General features: G+C 47.4%; 5 protein-coding genes across 7 annotated transcripts; 3 read left to right on the forward strand and 2 right to left on the reverse strand.

Annotated features, from left to right (window-relative positions):
• Nucleotides 1-189: 189 nt before the first annotated feature.
• LOC27207183 lies at nt 190-2139 on the reverse strand. The gene is made up of 4 exons (XM_039297765.2): nt 1908-2139; nt 1325-1845; nt 528-1269; nt 190-471 (listed from the first exon to the last, which is right to left on the reverse strand). The coding sequence occupies exons 1-4, from the start codon at nt 1985-1987 to the stop codon at nt 390-392; spliced, it is 1425 nt and encodes a 474-aa protein (XP_039153699.1). The 5' UTR covers nt 1988-2139; the 3' UTR covers nt 190-389.
• A 304-nt stretch (nt 2140-2443) lies between these two features.
• Nucleotides 2444-19711, forward strand: LOC6726380 (serine/threonine-protein kinase S6KL). Of its 2 annotated transcripts, none has more exons than XM_016174156.3 (9): nt 2444-3044; nt 4466-4569; nt 4631-4847; nt 4912-5035; nt 5100-5198; nt 5255-5413; nt 7671-7759; nt 18958-19245; nt 19302-19711. In XM_016174156.3, the coding sequence occupies exons 1-9, from the start codon at nt 2784-2786 to the stop codon at nt 19407-19409; spliced, it is 1449 nt and encodes a 482-aa protein (XP_016039948.1). In that variant the 5' UTR covers nt 2444-2783; the 3' UTR covers nt 19410-19711. The 2 variants fall into 2 exon arrangements, with proteins under 2 accessions (XP_016039948.1, XP_016039951.1); XM_016174159.3 differs by having other exon boundaries at nt 2445-3044; nt 4460-4569.
• Nucleotides 5420-7437, forward strand: LOC27208236 (autophagy-related protein 101). The gene has a single exon (XM_016183841.1). It carries the CDS (start codon nt 5850-5852, stop codon nt 6504-6506), a length of 657 nt encoding a protein of 218 aa, XP_016039952.1. The 5' UTR covers nt 5420-5849; the 3' UTR covers nt 6507-7437.
• On the reverse strand, nt 8150-11587 carry LOC6726381 (protein bangles and beads). 2 transcript variants are annotated; one of them, XR_005544669.2, is made up of 4 exons: nt 11480-11587; nt 11174-11312; nt 8508-10162; nt 8150-8457 (listed from the first exon to the last, which is right to left on the reverse strand). XR_005544669.2 is itself a non-coding variant. In XM_016172379.3 (3 exons), exon 3 carries the CDS (start codon nt 10159-10161, stop codon nt 8866-8868), a length of 1296 nt encoding a protein of 431 aa, XP_016039953.2. In that variant the 5' UTR covers nt 10162; nt 11174-11312; nt 11480-11587; the 3' UTR covers nt 8150-8865. The 2 variants fall into 2 exon arrangements, 1 of the variants encoding a protein (XP_016039953.2); XM_016172379.3 differs by having other exon boundaries at nt 8150-10162.
• Nucleotides 19712-20293: 582 nt separating the features above from the next.
• On the forward strand, nt 20294-25579 carry LOC6726383. Its single transcript, XM_039296875.2, has 13 exons — nt 20294-20683; nt 20762-20811; nt 20863-21058; nt 21134-22139; nt 22203-22337; nt 22397-22608; nt 22665-22736; nt 22800-23077; nt 23136-23316; nt 23379-23627; nt 23691-24140; nt 24201-24377; nt 24440-25579. Exons 1-13 carry the CDS (start codon nt 20648-20650, stop codon nt 24590-24592), a joined length of 3195 nt encoding a protein of 1064 aa, XP_039152809.1. The 5' UTR covers nt 20294-20647; the 3' UTR covers nt 24593-25579.
• The last annotated feature ends 598 nt before the right edge of the window (nt 25580-26177 follow it).

The following is a 26177-nucleotide window of genomic DNA, read 5'->3' on the forward strand; positions in this document are numbered from 1 at the left end:
TCAAAAATGGTTCAAGAAAAGTTTTCAATACCAAATTTCAGAAGCGGTTGTAAAATCATTTTCGATGCCATGTGTATATAGTGGGACTGCTGAATTTCTTTGATAAGACAAAAATTTTGCTCACTTGATACTAAATACTAAAGTGGACAGATATGCCAGAATTCAAATTAGAAAATAAAAAAAAAACTGTTCTTGTCTATTCAAGTTTCTATAGTAAAGAAACTAGTCTGGTTTACTGAACATACGCCGGGTGGATCGGTTCGAATTTGATAAGCTCCAAAATGAAGATGGTATACATTGTTGAACTTAATACTACGGAGATGATGAAAATGATGAGAAATGAAGAATGATCTAGTTGCCTCTTAGTCCCGGGCGCTGCCTCGCGCTTCCTAGCGGTCCCGGAAGAGTACCGAGTGAAGTGCATCGATGTCCACCTCCACGCCAGACGAGTTGGTGGTCACGGTGCGAGAGCTACGGACGAGAACGTTGAACAATACTGCTTGACATCTTTAAAGCATATCACTCACCTGGCCTTGTGCACCGAGCGGCGGGAGGAGTGCGGATTGACGAGCACACAGTGCATTGGCTGGTCATCGAACTGACGATGGTGATAGGTATCTACGGCCTTCTCGGCGTGTTCCAGTGACTTGTAAATAACTTCGGCGGTGCCGGGACGCACCACACGAGCGTCGTACACTGGGCCGATGTCGCTAAAAAGCTCGCGAATATCCGCAGTGGTCACGTTAGTATGCAGATTGCTCACCAGCAGGCGATATCCACCCTTGCTGGTCGACGTACCCAGCGACAATGGGGATGGCGAACGGCGCTTGTTCTTCGATGGAGCAGCTGCATTACCATCACCATCACTACCGCTATCGCTATCACTACCACCACCGCGACCAACGGCCCTTCTCCGGTTCTCGTTGGCGTAGATCCCATGAGAAATGCGAGGATCCTTCTTACCGACAAACAGACGAGACCGCACGGATTCTGGGAGTTTACTTGTGTTTGCTGTGTCGCGGTGGCGGCGCTCGAGAGGCTCATTGGTGGAATCTGCGCGTCCAACTACGAGTCGGGTGGTCAGCAAAGGACGCTCAATGCGATTGCGGGCCGCCTCGTAAATGGAGAATGGATTTGTATCTATTTTGTTATTGAGTGGAGCCATGGACATCTCCACGTCGTTGCCGCGGTTCAGGTCGAGGCCACCAGTGGAGTAGTGTGGCAACGCTTGCTTCCTCTGCCCTAAGTGCAATGTTCGAGATATTTCCTCTGAAAGTAGAAGAGCTTTTTAGGAACGGCTTGGCAAAGAAAGGCACTAACTAACCATCCTCCAGGTCCTGCATATTATCAAGATCAATATAGCGCCGTGGAGCAAAGGGTTGGCCCGGCTTATTTGACATGGGGTTAAAGGTTCGATGCAAGCCGGACAACATGTGGTTACCCAGTCCCACGACATCGTCGTCTGAGTCCCATTTCGCCTGAATGGTGCCGTCCGCATGGTTTGACATGCTAATAAGGCGGTGACCAAACTGACCGATGTGCACTCCCTTTCCGCGTGCGCGATGTGATGGCTCAAACGACTCCTCTTCTGCATCAATAAGTATTGGGGGCGCCGAACGGACCTTCTTTCGCTCCAGTAGCTGTCGGGCATCGATGCCCGAGTCGCGCATGCTCTTGTTGATCAGATCCCGGGCATCGGCTATCTTGGCCCGTGTCTTCGCGGCGATCTTGTTCCTGGCATCGAAGGTCCGCTTTGCCGGCGGATCAGAGTGAGATCCTCGAGCGACCGATGGCTTGAAAAAAGGCTTGTTCAGCAGCTGGCGCGGCTTGGAGAAGTTCGCATTGCTGCAATAGAAAACACATTGAGTGCCACTCCATTTTTTCGGCTGTCCTGTAAATGCACTTACAACTTTCTGTCGATGGGACGATAGCCGCGTTGCCCGCGCTTCCGCTCTATAATCTCGTCCAGACTCATATCGATGTCCATGGCTCCCAATGTACGCTTTTCACACCCTTTCCTAAGCTAGGTGTGAACTGAAAACAACCAGATTCAAATTATCCTGACTCCTCGAGCAACGTTCGTAAAAATAAAGAACTGGCGTTTCACTGGTGACACTTTGGGTGGCGAACTATCGCCCAGCACTATCGATAGCAACTATCGGTTATAAACATTTTCGTGATGCTGGAAATAAAATGTAAAAAAGAAACAGTAATATACTAGCACTAATGTATGAATACAAATATACGAATAATACTAATAAACTATTTTTTCACTTACAAAAACAGTTTTTGCATGTCTTAATATTAGTTTGTAGAAGATTGAGGTCTTGCAAATTCTGAGAACTGGCATCGATAGCTGTAAATTCTGTTACCACCCTTAGAGAACATAATGGATAAAAATCCACTGACATTACTCATCACTTATTCGCAGTGTGCCCCTTCGTACAACCGAGAACATTCGCGCTTAACTGTTTGCCCACGTCTGGTCACACTGCTACCTGCACAACAACAAAAGCAACACACAGAAAAAACAGCAAAATAGATCCAGCCTTAGCTACCAAATATTTATATTAGAATTTTACCTACCCCGGCTGCGAAGTGCGCGCTTTTTACTGCGATTTTTCGGCTGCCCCTCACACACACACGCACGCACACGAACAGTGATTGCGCAATTCCAGTGGAACGAGTGGAGTGTGGTGGTGTTCGGTGTGTGTGTGTAAACAACAAGCGGACGACAAGGAAACAGAAACAACGGGAATTGATTGGGACGAGTGGAGCTTTTGATGGGCAACTCGCAACCGCGTAATGCAAGCAGAAGCAGAAGGACATCCCAGTGGCCACAAGGCGCAGCGGAACTAGGCGCCACAGCCAGCGATCACCACTACCACCAGGAGGAGCTGCATCAGGAGCAGCAGCAGCAACAACAGCCGCAACAGGAGCAGGAGCAACCGAGCAGCAGGAGGATCCAGTTCCAGGCCCAAACCAACCAGCCAGCACAGTCGCATCCTCCGGGCGAGGAGGAACAGCCTGTACAATCACAGCAGGTAATGAGTAAGAAAAGGTGCAAGTGGAGTGGGTGGTGGGTGGACGTTGTGGTATATATGGAGGACGGGCTGATAAGGCAACCCACATAGGCGCATATAAACATACATTCGTACTTACATATGTACACTTTGTTGGCCATGTTTGCCCTCGTCAGCGCGAATAAATACTGCGTCATTAATGACATTAATGGGTGCTGGGTTCGCGTTTTCCCCATTCAATTACGTTGCGGCTTTTGACCCCTGACCCCCACAAAACGCCCTCTTCCTCCCGCCGCCCCACAGGCAGCACGTGTGTGGGCGCTCTTTTCCGCACTTTTCAAATGCCCCAAGTATTTCCGCATTCGCATACGACTTTCATGGCCATGCCAATTGAGCCTCCCGCTGCGCAAATTCTGGCGCCCCCTTATCAAATCCGCGCGTTTTGCTCCCCCCTCTGTTTTCGCTGTATGAATCTGAGGATCGCACAGCCCACGCGGAGATCCAGATCTACAGATGTGAACATTATGCTCCATACGCGTGTGTGTAGCCATACGGAATGGAATGGTGACCCTCATGCAAAGAAACGCTGGCCACAGGCGCGGGCCAGCATATTGGTACGGCTTTTGCAAAAGCGTTGAGAAAATGAGATAAGACTTTGCATGGCGAAAACGTATTTAGTTCTCAGTAGTAGTTTATTAAATATTTTTCACATCAGAAATCCATATTAAGAGATAAAAACATATGTACACAAGAAGCTCATAACTCCATCATTTTTCAAACTAATTGACTGAAAAATATGTTTTAAAACAACACGTTCGTTTTAAAATTACTTAGTAGGAAAACCATTTTAAATTCACTGTATTACTCGGTTTGGCCCAAAATGGCGTTATTACTTTGACTACAAATCAGCAATTTAATGTAAAAAACGGAATATTTTTCCAAGAATGTGTCATAGTGAATACTGAAAACAGATCTTCACTCTCGGTGGACACCACTGTATAGTCGATTCGCTCTCTCGCTCTCTTCTGCGTTCCGTTCCCAGCTGTTCGATCATCGGTGGCGTTGTTTGTTTGCAAATATTCACAGGCCATAACGCACGTGTCGTCGCCCAGTGAACATCGCAGAACCATCTCCTACGCCTCCGTAGAAATTCATAGATTGCTAGAAAGTGTTCTGCGAATTCATTAGCTTATTTTTCCGGTGGAAAGGGCTGGGATAACCGTTGAAAGCGACGCAGGTAAGCCGTAATAAATCCGCTGAGCCCGTTTCAGGCCGTTTTTTGGCTTCAGCACTGGTCATTCAGTAGACAGGCAGTCCGCCGCGTGTTCAATATATAAATAACTTACACACAAATGTACATACACAAGGGATAGATAGCAGTGAAGGGCGAGAATTGTGTACTGAACACCAAAACCTAATGATCTGTCTTGTTTCAGCAACAGCTTTCCACCTGGAGTCTTGGCAGCCTTAGCGGAGGACGACTCAACTGGAGCTTCTCCGGTGCCCGCAACTCATTTCGCCATCGAAACAAGGCCACGCGAAAGAGGTAGAATCGCATTGACCGCCCCTTAAGTTTCCATAAATAATATGCCAACTCTTCCTTGCAGCTTGACCTCACTTCATGGCTCTCGTCGTGGCAAGACTCAGTGGCACCGACCTCTGACCAACTCAATCTTCAACTCGCACTTTAAGGAGTCCAGCAAGAACGATCTGTACTGTATCGATCATTTGGTGGCCAAGGGAGCCTTCGGCGTGGTCTTCAAGGTGTCTAGCAAGAGTGACAACAGTCAGTGCTACGCCCTGAAGGTGCTGAAGAAATCAAAGGTTGTTAAGCATTCTGTTCGGGTACTGGCAGAGATAAAGTAACTCCCCTACTTTTTTTATACAGCTCATAGAAGACAACAGCGTACGGCAGATTAAGGACGAGGCGGACATTCAGAAGGTTTGCGGCCATCATCCGTTTATCGTGAAGCAAATAGATCTGTGGCAAAACCGCCACAACCTCCATATTCGTGCGTTGAGATAAAACTATACTAACGATTTTATGTGTATACTAAATACTCTAATCCACTGCAGTATCGGAGTACGTACCCAACGGCGAGTTGTTCTCGAAAATAACTCACTTCTCCATTGATCTGGTTCGCTTGTACATTGGCGAGATAGCACTTGCCTTAGGTGAGTAGAAGAGGTCTTAGGCCAGCTAACCATAATCTCACGTGCGCTGTTTTTAGATTTTCTCCACAACGCTGGGATTATATATCGTGATGCGAAGCCGGAGAACATCCTGCTAACTGAACAGTTTCACATAAAGCTAACCGACTTCGGCCTTAGCAAGTGGCTCAAACTGGGGGCAAACACGCGCACCATGTGTGGCACTTTCAAATACATGGGTACGATCTAATCCAACTTAAACATACAAACACCTAAGTAATAGATTTAGCTGTTAAGAGGCGCGCCGATCCATCGCAATCCAAATCGTTCAAAGGTATTTTCGTAAAGAAAGCCCAGCAAAGTAACTTAGCAGAAAAAGGGAACAGAGCAGTATAGGAAAATAGAGCATATATAACTCCCTGTTACTCTAGGATACTACTATTTAAGCTAAAAAACTATGTACATTTAATGAGATAGGTTATTGAACTATAAACATTACTGGTGAGCCAGTAAACATAATCAGAGAACAAAGATCAGACTCAAGAGGCATAACATAGCCGTCAGGCGATAGTAAGGGAACAAGGGAACCAAAGTCACAATACCGACGTAACACTGTATATAGGCAACACACAAACGTAAACCCAATCTCAAACTCAAGCCGTAGAAGTTATCGCAATGAACGCGCGTTCGCAGGTTTTTGATCTGACCATGGAGGGTCGTCAGGTGGACGAGGCGGTGGCCACCATCTTTCACACCGTCCTCTTCCACCGCTGCCTGGGCAAGTATATGTACACGGGCGACGCCCAGTATTCGATTGGCACGGTCGGCTACACGGACGTCGATTGCAACTTCATCGACTTCACCTACGTGTGCTGCACCTCGGACAGCTTGACACACAAGGTGAAGCGGGCCATCAACTCGTTCAGCGAGAAGCTGCGCTCCAACGAGAGCTGTGGCTCCGGCCAGATCAGCCTGGAGTTCTTCCAGAAAAAGAAGAACCGCTGGCCCTTCCCGCAGGAGTCGATCCCATGGGAGGTGTGGACCGTGCACCTGGATCTGATCAAGCACGAAAACGAGGATGAGAGGCAGCTGTGCCGCGAGAATGTCTCCGATCTCCTGACCGAAAAGGTCATATACATCACCGAGCTGATGAATCGGCACGACTACGTGCCCAAGACGCCCAGCCAGAGCGAACTGGACCTGATCTTCGACACATCCTTTCCGGACGTGCAGCCGTATTTGTTTAAGTTTGACTACTCCACCTCGGGCTCGGCTGCTCCCTCCATGGGTAACGCCATGAAGAAGATCATCAAAGAAACGCTCGCAATGTGACGGGCTGGCGGGGGAACGCAAATCCTCCCATCATTGTGTAGTTTTGGTGGCCACTACTTAGTTTCTCGCGAGTTAATTTATTAGTATATTCTTTTTTTTTTCAATCTTCTACGCCTGGTGTTTCGTTGCCCATGACCAAGGTTGGGTCATAGACAAGGGTGATAGGATGAAACGCGAAGTGAATAATTATTTATGGCATATGACACGTCCCTGCTGAACTAGATCGTTTAACATATAGGCTTCGTCTTAATTGTTCTGCCTTAATACTTTTAGTTGTTATCATTGCTTTAGATATTCACTAGGTTCCATTGACCACCGCTTAACCCACGAGCATGCTGGACTTACATGTCCTCGGCAGGATTTAAAAGCAGGAGGGAGATTTGCATAGATGTAGATAGCCATTAGCTATCCAGATCCCACCAAATGTATAAGCTATATCCCCTTCATCATCCATGCAAAACGTTCCAAAAACAAGCTTTGAGCTCCACTAGCAAGCAGTTAGCTGTCAGCCGAGCGAATATACTTTGTTAATTATATCTTAATCGCCAATGTAAATAACGAAAACGATGCAAGCTATGAAATTGTACACGGTGTGCGAGAGAAGAACCGAGCTGAACAGAAGAAAAGCAACCATTTACGAATTCAGAAACCATCTAAAACCTTATGTTTAGATCGAGGCAAGTAGCGGTGAGGCGGTAGAAATGTATGTATAAAAGATTGTGATTGTACTTGTAGTGATTAAACTATAGTACGGACTCCATGTACCCATGGATATCCAATATGTAGACATGTATGTATGTAAATCAATGTTTATCTATATGTCCAAGCTATAAAAGTAATCGATAAATGTACTTTACGACTTAACTAATATTGTAAAATCGATTTAAGCGGAATAAATCCTTTGAAGCACACGTTCAAAGTAGAAATGTAATTGGCCTTTTTGCGAGCAGTATCCCAATAATCCATCCAATCAATCACATCGACCAGCCATGTCTCCGCTCTCAGTTACCCAAGCTGTCCGTTTGTTTTGTCCGTATAGCGCACCCCATGTCCGTATACCCGTTTATACGTATCATCCAAATTCGGCGCGCCGAACAGACCATTGCCTCTGCACCATTTGTTTGCGGGTGGGTAAAACGTTCTCCCCCTCTCGTATCGTTACAGCCCCGGAGATTCTGTGCGGGGAACCTTATGGCCATGCGGTGGACTGGTGGGCCTTGGGCGTTATTGCCTGTCAGATGCTGACGCAGAAGGTAAGCGACCAAATCCGGCAGTGGGTAATTCAATCGGTAATAACCATTCAGAATGCGAGCATGCGCCATCTCGGCGAACCGATTTGTTTTCCGACGCAATAGCCGTAGTACTAACATCCATAGTGCAGTCTTAGCTGGATCTGGAACTGGGGAACTGGTTTGCTGCATTGCATCAGTGGGGAATACTCGGTGTGTTGGCCACCAGTCCGCAATGAAGCTCTATAATCCGAGCGTTTATAATTGGCCTCGCCGTCAGAATGAGAGCTCTATATAATCAGGTGTTGTCTATCCAATTCAAAGTCGGTATTTATCTGTTTGATGTTCAGGATTAGATGTTTCCCATCGCCTAGCCCAGGTTGGAATCAAAATCCCCAGATAGTATTCGACGCATTTTAGTTTTTCGATTTTTATTTAAGAATTTTCTCAGTCTATATAAAAGCATATATACTTCTTCTCATATATACGTTATAACACTATCGTTATTAAATGTAGTTTCATTATGTTAGAACTCAAATAAAAAAAAAGGTTTTCTCATTTATAATGTATCATAGGCGATACTCATCGAGTGCTGGCTTCGTTCTGGGTGCTATTTTTGGAAAGGACTTGGTCTTGATCGCGGTCTTGGTTTGGTCATGGGTAGGCTGATCTAGGAGTTTTTTCTTGGGGCGGGCGGGTACCGGGTGGTTGTCTTGCAATGACTAAGATTTAATTAAGATTACATTTATTAAATTATAATTATAAGTATTACTTTATGCCATCTTAGCGGTTTGTCCTGTTTGTTGTGTGTTGAATTGTTATGCCTACGCGTGGTTACCTTCCGATCCACTCGGTTCTATTGATCCTGGGGCAGAACGCCATCCTCTTCTCCACAGTCCTGCCCTTCATGTTCATCGTATGCTTTTGTGTGTGTCATTTCGTTCTGCTCCATTTACAACTAAGGATACCACTAACTACGATCGTAATATTAAGACGCTGCCAAGGCGTAGCAGTGGTGCGATGGTCGGTAGGGTTGGTGGTGCTGGTGTTGGTGCGGGTGGTGCGGTGCGGTGTTGAGTTGGAGTTGAGTTGGTTAAGGCAAGGTGGTAGATGTAAAGCTCTTACTATTCCTAGTTCTCCTTCGATTCGCTGCTCTCCTCCGACTCCTTGGACTCCGAGGACTCATCGACCTTGGACTCGGACTTGTCGGACTTTTCCTCCGACGACTTTTTGGGCTCGGCCGACGGTGCCTGGGCAATGGGCTTGGCAATGGCCTCCTCGCCCTTGACCACGGGCTCGGCAGCTGGTGCTTCGTCGATCTTCTTGGCCTCGGGCACGGCAGCAGGGGCAGCGGCGGCGGCTGGCTCTGGTGCTGCTGTCTCCTCCGTCTTCTTCTGTTCTGGCAGGGCCTTGGCAGCGGTATCAGCGGCAGGCTGTTCCTTCTCCTGCTCCTTGACAGCCTCCGTCACCTTGGTGGCACCGGCCGGAGCAAGTGGGGCATTGGTCTTTAGGACGGGAACGGACTCGGCAACGGTTTCGGTGCTCTTCTGCTGGTCAACTGGCTTGGGGGCCTCACCGGACTTGGCCTGGGCAGCCTGGGCGGCAGGAGAAGCAGCCGCAGCAGCGGGGGATGACTCGATGGACTTCTTCTCGGGAGCAATCACCTGGATGTTGGAGTCTGACTTGGGGGCTTCAGGGGCGGCGGTGGGTGTGGCTTCAGCGGCCTTGGCTGGCTCCTCGGGAACAGCAGCGTCCTTCTTGGCATCCTTCTGCTCGATTTCGTTGATCCTCTCCTGGCGGGCGGGCTGCTCGGGCACGGGTGTCTCTTTCTCGGCGGCAACTACGGCGGGAATCGCTGGCTCCTCGGCGGACTTGGCATCGATCTTGGGCTCCTGGGGCTTGACCTCGTCGACAACTTGCTTCTGCACCTCGGCATTGGCGGCTGGGGCTTCGGGGGCCTGTTCAATGGCCTTGGTGGCCTGGGGCTGAGCCTCGACAGCGGGTTCCGCCTCCGTGCGGGCAGTCTTCTCCTGCTTCTTCTCGGCCTCAACGGGAGCGTTCTCCTGGGCGGGCTTGACCTCCTCGGGCAGGGTCTTCTTCTCGGGAATAGCTGGGGCGGTCTCTACGTCCGGCGCGCTCGACTTGAGCTCCACGCTGTTGATCTCCTTGGCTGGCTCGGCGGCAGGAGTGATGGGTGCGGGCTGCTCTGGAACGGCGGCCTTGGCTTCGATGGTCTTGGTCTCTGCCGGCTTCTCGGCCTCGGGCTTCAAGGGAGCAGGCTCAACGGCGGTGGGCAGCACGGTCTTGGTCAGGAGCTCGGCCTTGGTACCGCTGTCCGGCTGGATGGCCACCTCCTCGTCGGGCACGGGAAGCGCCCAAACGCTGGCCAGGCACACGGTGGCCACGAAAAGCAGTTGGCACTTCATTCTGGAAAGGAAACAACAGACGGGGGACTTTAATTTAGAACCCACAAAGCAATCCGCTGCACAATGACCCTCACTGAGAATTTTTTTTGAATGTGGTCCGGACTTTCTATTCCGCTTTAAATTCCCCAATCATCGTTTCGTCTTCCGCGGAATTACGTTTCGTTTGGTTCTTTTGTAATTCGATTAAATGAAATTCTACCTCTGAATTGAAATTGCCTGTCGTCGTCGGCAGTTCGTAGACCCGGTGGTCTGCCAGTCCTGCTGGCATCCCACTGGCATCCCACTGGCTACTGGCTGCCTGTGCACCTAATGATGCTGCCTCCTTTCTCCCGCCACCGGCTGGTCCACATTGAAAGCGTTTAATTATTCAAATGCGGCACTTAAACGGTGATCACTTAAGTTTTCAAAACTGACCATCTCGGACCATCTGATAACGACTGACTTGCAAATTTGGCCATCTGCTCATTTCCTTATGCTAATTAATTCGGCCGTTTAATGGCCATCGATAAACCCTAATTTATTGAAAGAAAAATATCAGATATAACGGTTCGAATTCAAATCTAATGGGGTTCTTGAGCCCGGCACCCATAAACAATGTGCATTTGAATGGGCCCGAATGATATTTGGTCGTGTATTGTGCTGTATGGCTGCACACGACTATTCAACTATTGGCCATTACTGGCCATTATTTCGTGGGTGTTACGCAACGTGTGTCTGTCTGGTCGAGAAGCCATGGTTACCCCATGCCCGCTCCCACCCAAAGATACGATCTTTATAATTTACGAGCGGCTCTTGTTGGCCAAAACTGCATCTAGGTACATATGTACGTCGTCGCCAAGACTTGGCAATCGAAACTCGTTAAGAGACGCTGGCGGTGATTTGCGAAACCCAATCGGTTGGTTCACCCATTTGGCCACTTCGATGACCCGCCACCGATGCAGATAAGGCAGGCTCCGTTACTTGCAACAAGGATTCCACCCGTTTCGATACCTTGGCCTTGGCCAGCACTCACCTTTTGATTGAAGCGGCTAACGTCGGTTTAGAAACTGTGTTTGCTTTGGCACTGCGTATCTCACAGATACACTTATTTGTTAACAATTTGCGGTTTTGCAATTTTCGTTTGAGAATATTCTGGGATTTCGTTTCGCGCCCTGCAACAGAACACACAACGCACAGAGTTAAAAAAAAAGGTAGATTTTTGTTAAAAAAAATATATATATGTGTGTGATATGTAGGTGGGATTCGTGTGGTTTATGTATATGTATATATATATTCTTAATCCACTGCGCTGCTGGCCTGGCCTGCCGCGTGTTCTCACCGGTCAGTTTCAAGAAACACTTTGAGTGGATGCCAGCGCGCCGGGGCGTTTATATACACTCGTCGCCGGATCACGAACGCCCGAAGTCGACGTCGGCAGAGCATCGGCGGTATGGCCATAGACAGCGTGCTAGGCACGAACGTCGCAGCAGCGGCGGTAGCAGCAGCAGCAGCATAAGCAGCAGCAACAACAGCAGCAGCCGCAGCACGCAGCAGGCAGAATCTTTAGAGGATGGGGCAGCGGGAATGCGTACGTGAGAGTCGCAAGTCGCAAGGATCCCGTGGATATGGATATTTTTAGTTCGGCGTTCTAAGCCGGGAACGAAAGAGCTCCAGCACTGCAGAACCCCATCCCCAATCCCAATGCCATGACCATCTCCCATCCAGAACCCTTTCTCCATAAATAGACGGCAAATTGTTCACTGCGCGCTGTCTATTTTTAAAGCGAATGCAATTTGTAAGTCTTCTGCAGAGACTTCTTTGGCAGACCGCAGATACGTGGTACCTGGTAACTGGCAACTGTTGGTAGGATCTATTTATAAAATCGAACTAGCCAGGATCGCTGGCTGCCCGCCCGCCCTGCGCTGATCGATTGCCATAAGCGTCATTAAACGCAGCACGATTTTCAAATGCAGTTGGTACGATGATAATATCAGCAATCAGCCAGGGCCAAAGAAAAATGCTTAATTGTGGTTCAATGCAATTGGCGGGGTTGCTTGCTCGCCAGCTTGCTCGGAGGCGGCAGAGGAGTTGGCCTGGCGAAAAAAGAAACCGGTATCTACTTGGGCACGAGACGGGATTAGGGGGCATGGGGGCCAGCATGCCTGCTAGTTCCACCAGCACCAGCAACCAGCACCACCAAGAACTTTAGCAATCGAGCCAAAGACGAACTAAGCCAGTGGCCAGAAGAGGACCAAACCAGACCATAACCATACCCATACCCATACCAATACCCATACCCATACCCATACCCATACCAGGCTGCATTCGATCCCGCCGAGGAACATCATTAACATAATCAAAGCAGGGGGTTTCCGATCGTTGATTATCTTAGAATGATAAATGCCTTGGGGCAGCTCCAAACAGGCCTGCCGATTCTTTTTATAGACTGCCACCAGATAAAATATAAGGTGTATGTATAGTACGCATGAGCTCCAAAAAGGATAGATGCGTTTGGATCGGTGGAAAGTTCCACTTCCCCGCCAGAAAGTGATATTACACGCTCGTGGGTGCGCTAAATTGCCCAATCCGTAGTTGTCGCTTATGAAAGTCCGCATCCACGACTTCTTCGCCTCCTCCAAATTGGGCCACTAAATGCCACATAATGCTTGTCGTACACCCGAAAAAATCCAATCAAAGCCAGTGATTTCGATCGTAATGCGTAGATAGATCATGAAATATACTCCAGATTCGAATGGAGATCATTTGACATCGTATGATAATATATGTATTATTCAGACCCTTATTCATTTATAGCCCAATGGCTTGAAGATTTCCCTTAGTTCGTACATCAAATTATGGGGCATCTAATATCATTTGATTCTTTTCTCTTCGAGTGTGCACCCATGGAAACGAAGTGCCTTATGCGAGCAGAAGATACTATTGCGTCGACGTCTCTAAGGTCGGACAATCGTTTAGCGGAAAAGTTCTGGGAGAAGAGCTCTTAAGTTAAACGTGCTCTGATTGGATTTGGAAAGAGTCTGATTTCAGAATGCACACGATGATGATACTAATGGTGCGAGATAGTAACCGAGATGGGCGAGATAAACGAGGGAAAGCCACATTAAGTCGGCTGTCCAAAAAATATTTGAACGCGACCCATCTGTTTATTTACGACCCGTTTGGGTTCGGTACGGTTTTGGGTTTTATGGGCCCATGGATTATCTGGCCTCGGCTGTCTACCTGTTTTTTTGGAATCTATATTTAGGCAGGATTGGCCACGTTGTTGCGTACCTAGGAACTTGTAAAGTGTATGCAAAACCGATGGATGGCTAACCCAAATACCCAAATACCCAGAACCCGAAAACCTTTACGACCGACCCACCAACACCAGTCGTTGGCCAATTTTGAAGGTCGATCGCGGTGTAGATAGTTCTGTTGATCTCGTAGATCTCGTCACGAAAATGAATCTCATAATCTTTAGATATTTGCGTTTAGAAAAATCATGCATAATTGCAATTATTAAGTTGCTCAATGATTTCCATGGATGAACGGCTGAGGAACAACAACTCTGACTATGCGAACTGTGTGTTCATGGCAAAAGATGACGTATTCTAATGGTGTGACTACCGTGCTAATAGTCTAAACTTAGCTTGGATTTAAATCGCACTTTTACGAGTCTAATAAGAGCTTCTATTAGCTCAGGTTTGCCATGGCACTTTGCAAGTCCTTGTATATATGTATGTATCTATATGCAAACATATATACTCAGTTCAGAATATCCCCCCACCAGACATTTAATTGCCCGATCTAAAAAAAACCTCAGCTCTGCTGGAGGACAACCAAGTTAGAAGAAAACCTGAACCACTGAGTTCCAGCCAAAGTAGGCGATGCTATTAAAAAATGTGAGATTGCCTAGGGTACGCCGAAATAGTGATACCCTTTCTTTTAATAAGATAAGGTCGCATGATGATCTATGATCTATGAGAAATACGATACTTCATCAGCTTAAGGAACTCTTAAAGATTTGAATCCATCCCAATTCTGGCAAATCTCTGAGATATAGATTTTTCTAGTTAAATATGGGTATTACTAACTAAGTAACTTCTGCAGTTTAGGGTATCTGTATGGAGAAACCTCTTGCGGAGCCCATACCCATACCAGCGCCAAATCAAATGCAACTTTTTGGCGCTGAGCTGGAGGAGATGGTGGAAAATTGGCCGGGCTCGGGAATGGGCACTGCTCTGTGGGATGGCTGCCGATCCTCCTCGCGTGTCGTCCGCTCTGAAGAGGTGGGAATGCGGCGCCTTAGAGGTGGAGGGCAGGATGCACAAGCACTTGCCTGCTGGGCCAAGTGGTCAGTTAATGGCTGCACTGGTCTTCTCATTTTCTTGCGACATTTTTATGCTCTTGACTTGCATAAATATTTGCGCAGCCCGCAAAAGGGCACCTCTTCTGGACGTAGATTTTCTGCAGGCTCTTTGCGGAGCAGCGAATGCAATAAATTTGTGCGCTGCGGACACGACTTGGGCATTGGCCATGGATATGGACTTGCTTGGAGTGGAGTAAAGCCTTTTAAGATTGGATGATCGGCGGAATCGCAGGGGGAAACTGCGGGGAATGGCCACGATGTGCTCGGTCGGCTATCATACATACGAGTATAATATAAAATGCACATGCGTTGCAATCAACATCAACATTGTCCTGGTCGTCAACACAAAAGCGAAAGGGAGAACTAGCATAGATCGCGAGGCAGGAGCATTACCATCATCATTATCATTATCATCCTGGCAAAGGTAATTACACCGGGCAGCAGGGGCTTAGTTTCCCGGCTTGGTTCTGTGGCTCGGCCAAAATCTGCACATCCAACTTGGGCCACCTTGTTGCCCAGTGCTGGCTGCATGCCACATCCACAGCGAGGCACATACATATGTACATCATATGTATGTACGTGTGCATATACACATCCCAGTACTAGACCTGCGAGCAGAGCTTCAGAGCTGCAAAACTGCAGAACAGCGGCCGAGTCGCCTTTGTATCTCATGGATACATAACTCTTTGTTATTGGCCTTGAATGTCCTAAGCACGGAAAAGAGGTCATTGTCGCATAATACACCGCCTGTCCAGCCCGTCCAGCCTGTCCAACTGGTGGACAATGACAGTGGACAGTGCCTGGCAGTGGTGGCTAGTGGATACTAGAGACTGGACTGGTAGATGGACGATGGACATGGACGATGGACATTCCCCCAGGGGAAAAACTGCAAAATCTATGCGCACTTTTATCCACCTCTGCGCGACGTTCGCCTTTTCTGTTTTGAAATTTGTAATTAAAGTAGACACGCATTTTAATGACTGTAATTGAAAAGGGCCCATCCCCATCCCCATCCCATCATGACCATGTGGCCATGTGGTTCTTCTGCAGGCGATCGCAGTGGATATCTTTGGCTAGATATGGATGCGCATGTGCATTTAAATAAATACATCTCGAATCTGGCGATTGAGCAACCTATTACGCCATGGATTTTGAGCCAACTCGTCGACTTGCCACACATCTTGGCCAGATCGAAGAGCACTTCCTGGCGCGTTTGTTTAGGTCTGCTCGGTGGAGGCCACCACTCATCGGCCAACTGAGCACTCGTAAAGCCGCAATGGCCATTCGAAATCCGAAATCTTGCAGATTGTTTTCGGTTTTTGCTGCTGCGCACTTCAGTATTGTCAATCCGTTCTTGGCGGCTTCCTTTTCGTTTGGGGTTTGGCTTTGGGCTTTTGGCTGACTGTGCAATATGCGATGTACAGTCGATTAAGACAATTATCTCTGGACATTAATTCTGGGAAATATAAAAATAATAATCACTATCAAGCTTTTTGCTCGCACTAAACTTTGTCGCGACGATAATTGGCCAACCGAGCGAATGGCAGCCGGAGAAGGAAGGCGGTTGATGACCTATGGTAGTTCAAACGGAAGATGGTCTCCGGCAACCCATGACTGGGCCAGGGCCAATCTGTGTGTGATTCTATGATCCAGTTTGGCCAATTCGAGCTGATTTGAATACACGGAGAGAAAGAATGTGAGGCATGTATGTAATTGGTGTATTGTGTACTTGATTGATTGAACTATTGTTAATGGGTAGTGGTCAGCCAGCCATCCAACTTGGACTTGAATCCAACTAAAGCTTCTTCGGTGATCGAACGGTTTACCCCATTAAAAGCAATTTGAAGTGTAATTAGGAGTGACTTTGCGTGGATAGGCATTTGGATTGGGAATGCTTCTAATTCCCATTGTAGTGTAGTTCCGATGGAGTGACAGCTGGTGGCGGCCAGGCCAGCGTCCAGCTCACGTGCCGGCAATTACAATTACCATGCGTCACATTGCCAGCGATAAAGCAGATATAATATGAACGGACGGAGATCGCCAGCGTCTGCGGGAACCAGAGCAGAATCAGTGGAGCGCTCGACTCATCTCATTTCGCAACTTGTTTTCGAATCAACGAACCAGGAAGGTGGCATGGTCAGCATGGTCAGTCGCAGTACCAGCCGCCCTGCTCCACCCGCGCTCTAGATCCAGATCTACCCCGATCCACCGATGATCATTACCTCTCCTCCTCTCGTCGCCCAGCCGCGACTCGCTCGTCTGTGATTTAATTTAATTTTTCTAAGCTAAGCACAGCCCAAACTGTTTCACTTTGTCAACATTTCGCTGTTTGTCAGTTGGCGGTCGCAGCCGCATTGATTAAGCTTAATTTGTTGCTCCAAATGCAGGTCAAACCTTTCGAAATCTCTCGGCATTAGGCCACCACTCAATGCATCCTAAGTTGGACTTTTATCCACCGATACACACATATGTGCACATTCATTTGCTTGTATGCTATGTGCCCGGCCAACGATCACCTTGAGTCTGGGAATGAATCTGGATGACTAAGGGGCCATTCGCTGACATTTCCCGAATGCCACCTGCGCTTTTCCGCCGTGAAAGTGCCAGCAGTCGCCGTCTCCCATCGTGAATGCCATTTTTGGGTCATGCCCGAGAGGTGGCCACTTCTCCGGTCGGCAGTGCATGTTAAGTTCAAGTGCGTGCATTGCTCGAACCCGGACCACAGTCATCCTCCATGAGCCATCTACTATACCCATGCCATATGTGCGAGTATTCAAGTGCAGCCCGTGTAATTAGCAGCTAGTCAGTGTCAGTAAGTAAGTGGCTTTTACATGACAATTGCGTTTGTCAAATTAAATTTGCATGAATTTAGCTATTCAATGGGGAGTTTGCTGTATATTTTGTTCCATAAATGTGGTTGATCGAACCGAGGCTCGACATATCAATGGTACTATGCCGGTGTACTGGTGTTCCAAATGTGACATGCTTGGATACATCTATCCCAATCCCTACGAGCATCTAGAAAGTGCCATTTTTGAGTTGACATGTGGGGTATTCGCCCGTCGATCTGACATTTGCCACCGGGTTTCCCCATGATTCCCTCCATGTGACCGCAGATCTGGAACGTACCCGGCAAGTGAGAGTGCGAGTATTACAGCACTCTCCATGGCGACAACGACAATGGGTCCAGCAACAGCAGCATCCATCAACTCGACAAAAATTGTCTATTTCTATTTTAGAAGTAGTAGCGCGCTAATTGAATCCAATTTGCATGCATTAGCGCTCGTGGAGCCGATCTGAGCTTTGCCGGGCTAGTTAGGCACAGCCGATCTTAGACACGGATCTTATCCAAGTCGGGTATCCAGATCTCAGATCGCAGATCGCAGACTTCAGATTTCTGATTTCCAACGTCGTTTATCTCATTGTAATCGACATAATTGCAGCATCTTTTGCAAGCTCATTGCAGAGATTGACTGAAATAGAGACCTAGAAGTGATGCTGAAATTGGTTTAAAAGTTCCAGAATATTCATTATTTAAGTTCCATTTTATTATGATGGTTTGCGCTATTAGCCTATGTAGAAAATTTTAATTTTATAGTATTATATTAGGTATATTGGTTCTGTAATTGGAACATGGTACTTAGTGGTGACCCCGATCTTTTTCTTAGCTCTTCAGACTAACTGGCACACATTTTACAGTTTAGCCATTGGATTTTTCTTAGTTCTTGTTAGTTTATTTGTTACTTTTTAAATGAAACATATGTAATAAGTTAGAAAATTAAGAAATTGGATAAAATAACATTTATCTCATTTCAGACTCCACTATTATAGATCGATTACATGGCGGGTGGGTTACTTAGCCCTTTTACCTGTTCATTGATCGTGTTTTCGTAGCTATTGATTTCCTGGAAGAATTTGTAACAAAAATAATGAGGCCCAGAGATATGCTTATGTTTACTCCAGCTTATTGAGTTCCATGGCAAAAAGAAAAAACCCAGAGCCATGTGGTTAGCTGGCTCTGTCAATAAGCTGACGTTTGTGATTTGCGTATTTGCGTGTTCATGTGTCTGTGGCAAATTGTTTGGTTATTTAGATATGATTCAGGGCGTCACCATTCACCATTAGCATTGTTCGGTTGATCGTGTTGGCACCGGACGCTAATTGTTATTTTTTGGAATAGCTGACAGGCGGAGAAGATACACAGAGGAGTATGGCTCATCGCTTTGGTGACTACCCATGATATCTTGCAGACTTGGTGGTTTGAAATCAGAAATCAGAGACACATGGATGGGTTCTAGTTGCTTATCTATATAGCTATATATACCTGTATAACTTGGCAGATATATTTTGCATGAGGGTTTGCGACTTGGCTAATTTCCAGCGTCGCTGAAAAGTATGCTCTAGTGAAAAGGATTCACTATTAATGGGTATTATAATCCTAATTGCAGTCGCCCAACATCAAACGTCACCTGCTGCGACGGCGGGAGAGTGTGGAGCCCGAGGACGGCCTGTCCAATGCCCCATCCATTGCCCAGATCAACGGCTGCCTGCAGGACAGTGACGGCGACAGCGAGGACTTCCTGCCGGAGGAGGTGCAGCAGCTCACCCACGAGGGCAGGGATGTGCTGCGCAAGCTGCTCACCATTGAGCCGCGCCAGCGTATCCGCAGTGTGATGGCGCTCCAGAGGATTGCCATCTACAAGGACTACAACCTGAGCTCCAAGCAGCTGCTAAGTGTAAGTCACATTCAGTTAACCATGCCATGGAATAGTCTTTAAATTGCCATTTGCAGCTCTCGCCGCGGGAGATTATAGCCAGGGATGGAATCCGTATCTACGAGGACAGGCAGTTCGACCAGCTGACCAATCAGTGTGCCATCGATGCCTTCCTGGACTTCTAGCGCCCGAGTTGGAGGAGCCTTACAAACAAAATCAGCCATATTTTTTCAACTTTTTTTGGTATTATTTAAACTGCAACGTTCCATTTAACTAACAATTTGTACAAAAGTTTTATACTCTCGACTCGATTAACAAATGCCTTTAAAACGAAGAAAAAGTGCTTGCATTCTTTACAAGTGAACAAATAGCAAATTGTTTAAAAATTAATAATAAATTATATTCCATATTATATATGCTATATTGAGCGTTAAATTCAAATGTATTCAAAAAGCGTGCAGTGATAAATTTTAAATTTATAAACTGAGTTTTATTACGTTTCGAATGCCATTTTTACACTGTTTATGTTTGCAATGTATTTTCAAGCTCGAAAAGTAATTTTAGTCCAATGCGCCAAAATAAATGTTTTCCTTGTTCTTAAAAGTTAAATATGTTTTTATATGGGTTCCTTAATTTTAACCTTAGAAAGATGTCATATTTTGATCCCTTATAAACATGAGATATGGGGTATATTATATAATATTTAGTATTTGATAAAAATATCTTCAACTTATGTTCATGATTTGTTTAGGACCAACTCTTTTGTAATTATTTTTTTGAGTGACACCGAATGCTGTGTGAAAATAAGTGACGGCAAATGGGTTTCCTGTCCAACGTCATGAGTTTCGTGCGTTGTGTTTGCCCAAACATTTCATGGACGAGTAAATAGAAAGCTCGCCGAACGTGGGTGGCATTGTCATACATAACCAACCACGGTGATTTTCCGCATTTCCCGGAGCTTTTCCCCCTTTTCCGGAGCTTTGTCAGCTGCTGCTCACGCCAGGATGCGGACACGAACAGCCGGGAGAAGAGCGAACGAGAGCGCCAGCGAGAGCGCGAGGACTCGCTGGTTTCCTTGCAGAGAGTCCTGGCGGCGGAGTAGCGGAGCAAGCAGCAACAGCGGCAGCGCAGTTACAGTTATTGGCAACAACAAATACATACACATGCACGCTCGCACATCGATAACCGTATCCAGAAGAGGTCCCTTCTAGAGGCAGGAAAAGGAAAAAGTGGACAGTGGTCACGACTCCTGGCCGCATCCAAGGAGCGGAGCATGCAAATTGGTCGCCGCTGGTGCTGGGTAAACTGCAGTTCCACACCGCAGGACAAAAGCACACCCACACACACGGATACACTGACTTGGCCAGGATACATGGCTCTACGCGAGATTAGGCAACTCCAAACGGGACACTAAGAAACCGACATGGCACTGGTGCACACTTTCCTGGGCACCTGGGAGGTGAGTTGCTTCGTTACTTCCCAACTACCTGAATCGGTTCCAGCCATCTAACATATACACCCACTCCAAAAACCTCAGATTGTCTGCTGCACGTTCGAGGGAAAGCGGGAGCTGTCCGGTCTAGAGGGGTAAGCTAATCCTGAAGAAGCGTAGAGTCATCCTAATATTCTCCGACACAGCATCAAGTTCCGCCTGGATGACACCAGTGACATTACGTGGTACAACGACCTGGTCAGCCCGCTACCGGAATCCAAAGACTGCGGCACCTTCTGCGAATCGGCCAGTGTTCTCTTCAGCTGCGAGACCTTCGATGTCCACGAGATCAATCCGCGCCTGGTCTTCGGCGCCTTTGCCGGCCACAGCATCGAGTTTAGCGTGAGTACTACATACATACATATGTGCACCTTCTGCAGAGCCCTTTGGTTAACCTTTGACCTTTCCCATACGCAGACCAACACCTTAACGCCGACTGATACGCTGGTGCTCAGCTGCGAGAACTGGTATGCCGTGGAGTGCAAGCGCCTGCAGGACAACCAAGCCGCTGGTCAGGAGAAGCAACTAAGCTTCGGCGAGGCCCTGCAGGAGTCCTACTTCAGCGACGTGATGGTGAAGAGCTCCAGTGGCCTGGAGTACGCCCTGCACGCCTCCATACTGCGGCTCAATGGCTTCGATTGCAGCATGTGCGTGAACAGTGCCCCCTCATCGGCTGCCGCTCGTCCTGCGACCAGGTCCTGCCACAGTGGTCCGAACACCCCGAATCCCATACGGATCTCCGTGGCGCCGGCGGCCAACGACGATGGGCATGAGAAGTCCCTGCCGCGGCTGAATCTCTCGCCCATTTACCTGCAGCCGCCGTGCGACTTTCAGAGCATGCCCTCGTCCGGCTTGGGCGCCCAGCGCGTGCATCAGTTCAGCAGCAGCTTCAATTGCCTGAGTAACGGCAACGCCGGGGACTCGGAGTCGGTGGTCAGGACCACGGGTCTGCTGAGCCTCGAATGTGGCGGCGGTGGCGGTGGCGGTATGTATCGCCTGCCGCCCACTTCGCATTCGGATTCGCACCTGGAGACATCGCAGTCGCACTGCAAGAACATCTTTAACTTCTGCCAGGACCTGATGCTGCAGCCAACGCCGACGCCCATGCCGCCGACCACTGGTCTGGCCATCTGCAGCATCCGGAGGCCACCACTATCGCCGTACCGTGCCCGGAGTCCCTCGCCTTTTCCCAGCTCCATGGACACGCCGCCATCGTCGCCGCTGACGCCCGTGGGCGTGCTGTGCAATCTGCCCAACTTCCTGCTGGGCCCCATCCTGCACTGGCTGTACACGGAGTCCCTGCTTCCGGACCTGGACGAGGATGTGTGCGAGAAGCTTATCAGCTTCGCGGAACTGCAGCCATCGCTTACCAAGCTGGTGGAGCCGACACGCAAGTACCTGCGGCTGATACGACTCAAGAAGTGTAAGCATTACAGAGCCTATAATCCGGTGTATATCGGCGTAACTCCTTACGGATTACTTTTAGTTGTGGTCAATGTTACAATGGATCTGCACGGCATTCTCAATCGGGTCATACAGTGCATCAATCCCGGGAACATAACCCGCGATCCGGCGCAACTCTATGCCACCTTTCAGGATGCCTTGCGCGAGTGTGCCATAGGTGAGTGAGTCACTGGGATATCAGTTATCCAGGTTCTATAAGAGTGTGCATCTTTTTAGGCTGCGCCAAGGTGCTACAGTTCTGCAATATCTTCATTACGGATGCCGCTCACATGACGCGATATCAGAAGAACGAAATCGTCAAGTACATCCGCACCCGCATTCCCATCTTCATGTCGCAAGTTCAGCAGCTGCTGCAGAACGTACTCGGAGTCTTTGTGGGTCTGAGTGTGGACGAGAAAGCCGAGCTGGTTAATTACCTAGTACCTGAAGTGAGTTAGGAGGGCACAGCTGCCAGGCCAGATATCTAATCCATTCTATCCAACAGATCGAATCAACCTTATTTGTATTGACCGCTGTGATAGAGGAAATCAAAAACTCACTGGAAATCATGTGTAAGGTGAGTTGGGCTTGGGATTAGCAGGAGTTGCCTAAGCAGTAATAACTATTTCCCCCCCAACAGGACCTTAAATGCTCCCACTTGGATCTGCCCCTACAACAACAACAGGCGGAAGATGCTATTGTCATGCAACTGCAGATTGCCGATGGAGGCGAACCCTCGCCACGTCCTCGTCGCGGTGCTCCAGTGGGTCTAACGCTCTACGATAATCTCTCGGACAAGCAGCGCCTAAGTTCGGCGGAAAACGACCTGAAGTTTGTGCTCTACATGTACGAGGTGCGGAAAATGCGCGACATTTACGGCAGGATTGTGGCGGCGCTCGAAATAATCAAGGACAAGAAGTGGGTAACCGTGGACCATGGTTGGGATAACCATCTTATGATCTCTAAATCATTGCAGGACTACGTTCTGCGAAATGGATTTCCTGAGCAAAAGCAGCACAATCAACCAGAACCTCGAGCAACTGATTATGGACATTCCCGCTTACATCTTCATCGTGGAGAACCTGTCCGATCGACTGGACGACAAGCTGGGCTGGAAGGAGTTCAAGTTCTGCTTCAAGCTGGCCACCAGTCAGATCGTAAGCTACCTAGTCCACTTGGATGGCTAAGATATCCAGTTCATGCTCTTAATACTTTGCAGAATGGCGTCATTGCCAAGCTACTGGACCACAAGGACGCCCTGCGGGACGCCATCAGTCAGATCTGCATGCTGGTGCGCAAACAGGAGTTCACTCAGTCCGTGATTGAGCTGGGATTGCTGGACGACACTTGCATGCTGTCGAACAATCTAAAAATGGCTGATCACGAGAACAACCTAAATCAGGGCCTGAGCGAGAAGGATGCCATGTATCTGGATCGCAAACAATACTATGATTATAATAGCATTAAGGTAATACTATGATTGCTATATCTCAAACTGGTATCTGACTAACGATCGTGATTTTGCCTTCAGTTAAACCTCATTCGGCACCTCTGTGAGCCACCCATAGCCGCCAGCAGCAATCTCTCGAAGAACGCCCTACGCCTGCTGCACTCCACCCAGCTGGCCGACATGGAGTTCGAGGTTCACACATACGCACCCACGCCTGGTGCTGCCAAGGCAGGAGGCGGAACTGAAGCGGTCCCTGAAACCGCTGAGCCGGCAGCAAAAGTCCTGCAGGTGCACAGCTTCAAGGCACATCGGGTGATCGTTGCCGCTCGCTGTGAGTGGTTCAAGAAGGCCCTGATGTCGGGCATGCAGGAGTCGATCAACCGGAAGGTCATCATCACGGACACCTCACCCGTGATCTTCCGGCGCCTGCTCCTCTATCTCTACGGCGCTCCTATTGATCGTACAGTTGGTGCCGAACAGGTGTGCGAGCTTATGCTCCTGGCAGATCGATACTCTATAGATGATCTTAAGGTAAGAGATGGCTACTCCAGCACTCTTAAGTACTATAGCAAATATGTGTACGTCGAACAGGAATTGTGTGAAAACACCCTATACTCTCTCATTGACGAGGACTCCGTGGTCTGCCTACTGGGAATAGCCGATCGCTATATGGCCACCGCTTTAAAGTCGAAATGTCTTTCTTTTCTCTCGCAACATGCGCAACTGACCAAGTGTGAAATATTCAAGGAATTGCCGCAAACACTTCAGGTGAGCACATGGATATGAATGGACGAATAAACTAGCATCACATTAATGCACCATCCTTTCAGCTGGAGGTTATGGATTTGATACACTGGTTCGGACGGGTCTCGGAGCCGTGGAACGATCGCGGCTTCAAGCCGCGGAGCAGCTCGCGCCACAGCCTAAAGAGTCCTTCGAAGCCACGCTCGAGATCGCGCAAGTCCTCGCCCTCCTACATGTGACGCCGACAAAGCGCCATTGAACACACGAATGCCAACTTCTTGTGATAATTTTAGAAGACTTCGCTATCCAGATCAGATGGATTAAATAGTCAGTAAGGCGGGGAGAGGAGCATGGTAACCAAGGACGAGCGATGCCATGAGTTTAGACTTTAAAGGGCGAGAAGATTGCTTAAATCACTTACAGGAATGACCGGGACTCGGCCTTTCGTCTCCGATTAGGTGAAATATATCACCGGAGCAGAAGGAATATTCCCAAATATCAAGCCAAACGAAATGGGCAAACATGACCTGATTTTAATGCGTTTTACTTAGTTCACTAGTAGCTAGATAGGATTTTGTCGTATAATTTACATTTTTTCTCTCGAATGCTATCATTTATGTAGGAAACCTGTTTCCACAAGTGTAAATCACTAAAACAGTCGAATTTGTCCGATTACAACAGCAAAACAGCAAAGATCGAGTAAGTATAGAATGAGAACCATTTGACAGACACGTTATGTAAATACACAAGTGAGTAGCTTAGAAAAACTTTTCGAAAACACTCCTTATTTCGAAATTTTTTCTGTTTGTGGTCCACTTGTGGCATAGGTTAGATGTACACTTATATTCCGATGACGGGTAGGTAGAATCTAGTCCTTTGGAAATGCCAAAGTGAATAATTGTTTTGTATTGGACTAACGTAATATTGACAAAATGCATAATACCAATATTTTCGGTTCACCGAAGATTGTGGGCTACACTATTGTAAACTAACTAGTGTATTTTGACATATAGACACATATTAAATTTAAAACTAGACTATTTACCACGTGGCGTATCCTCAAAAGGTGTTATGAGAAAATTCGGCGGATTTTATGTATGACAGCAGCGTATTTTTTCATTCGATTTGAAAGCGTATCAAATTAACAGAATATGTGTACAAATATTATGTGTAAATTATATTATTGTACTAATTCAATACATTTCTTGTTGTCTTTTTAAAACATATCACAACCTAACTCTTTTTATTAGATACAGATTATAAAAATGTACGTATGTAAGCAACGCAAAAAAAAAACATTTGTTTTAGCCGTTTGTGGGAGGTATTAATGGAAATAAATGCGTTAAAACGGAAATGTCTGAATGCTATGATATGAAAGACAGGTAAGATATACTGATTTTCAACGAAATTAACAAGTTGTGAATCTCCATGTTGCGCGAAACATTAATTTTTCATACTATACATAATACAAAAATGTTTTATTTATGAGTGAAAGTCAAATTTCTAACGGCCTAGGGAGTGGGATGAGCAAAATTCGCTAGCACTGCAGTAACGAGTACTTAACAGGTAAAGTTCAAAGTTCACGTATTTAAATGTTCAAACCGCCAAGTTAAGCGCAAGGTAATGAAACGTCGGAAATGAAGCAACGAGTAAGATTCGTTACACATTGATAGGCATTTCGAAGATGGGATGAATTGTAGCTTTTCCTCGTTTTTTGTTTAATATGAACACATGGAAATAATTATACCCGTCACTCGTAGAGCAAGAGGGTATACTAGGCTATACTTGTTGAAAAGTATGTAACAGGCAGAAGGAAGCTTTTCC

Source organism: Drosophila simulans, chromosome X, assembly GCF_016746395.2.
Source record: "Drosophila simulans strain w501 chromosome X, Prin_Dsim_3.1, whole genome shotgun sequence".
NCBI lineage: Eukaryota > Metazoa > Arthropoda > Insecta > Diptera > Drosophilidae > Drosophila > Drosophila simulans.

Coding starts and splice junctions, on each gene's coding strand:
- LOC6726383 (XM_039296875.2), top strand. CDS start 20,648: ATGGCACTGGTGCACACTTTCCTGGGCACCTGGGAG. Junction 22,609..22,664: donor TTAATTACCTAGTACCTGAA/GTGAGTTAGGAG, acceptor TCTATCCAACAG/ATCGAATCAACCTTATTTGT. Junction 23,317..23,378: donor AGCTGGCCACCAGTCAGATC/GTAAGCTACCTA, acceptor AATACTTTGCAG/AATGGCGTCATTGCCAAGCT.
- LOC6726380 (XM_016174159.3), top strand. CDS start 2,784: ATGGGCAACTCGCAACCGCGTAATGCAAGCAGAAGCAGAAGGACATCC. Junction 4,570..4,630: donor AACAAGGCCACGCGAAAGAG/GTAGAATCGCAT, acceptor TCTTCCTTGCAG/CTTGACCTCACTTCATGGCT. Junction 19,246..19,301: donor GCTCCAAGCAGCTGCTAAGT/GTAAGTCACATT, acceptor TGCCATTTGCAG/CTCTCGCCGCGGGAGATTAT.
- LOC27208236 (XM_016183841.1), top strand. CDS start 5,850: ATGAACGCGCGTTCGCAGGTTTTTGATCTGACCATGGAGGGTCGTCAG.
- LOC27207183 (XM_039297765.2), bottom strand. CDS start 1,987: ATGGACATCGATATGAGTCTGGACGAGATTATAGAGCGGAAGCGCGGG. Junction 1,846..1,907: donor CGTCCCATCGACAGAAAGTT/GTAAGTGCATTT, acceptor TTTCTATTGCAG/CAATGCGAACTTCTCCAAGC. Junction 1,270..1,324: donor TATGCAGGACCTGGAGGATG/GTTAGTTAGTGC, acceptor TTCTACTTTCAG/AGGAAATATCTCGAACATTG.
- LOC6726381 (XM_016172379.3), bottom strand. CDS start 10,161: ATGAAGTGCCAACTGCTTTTCGTGGCCACCGTGTGCCTGGCCAGCGTT.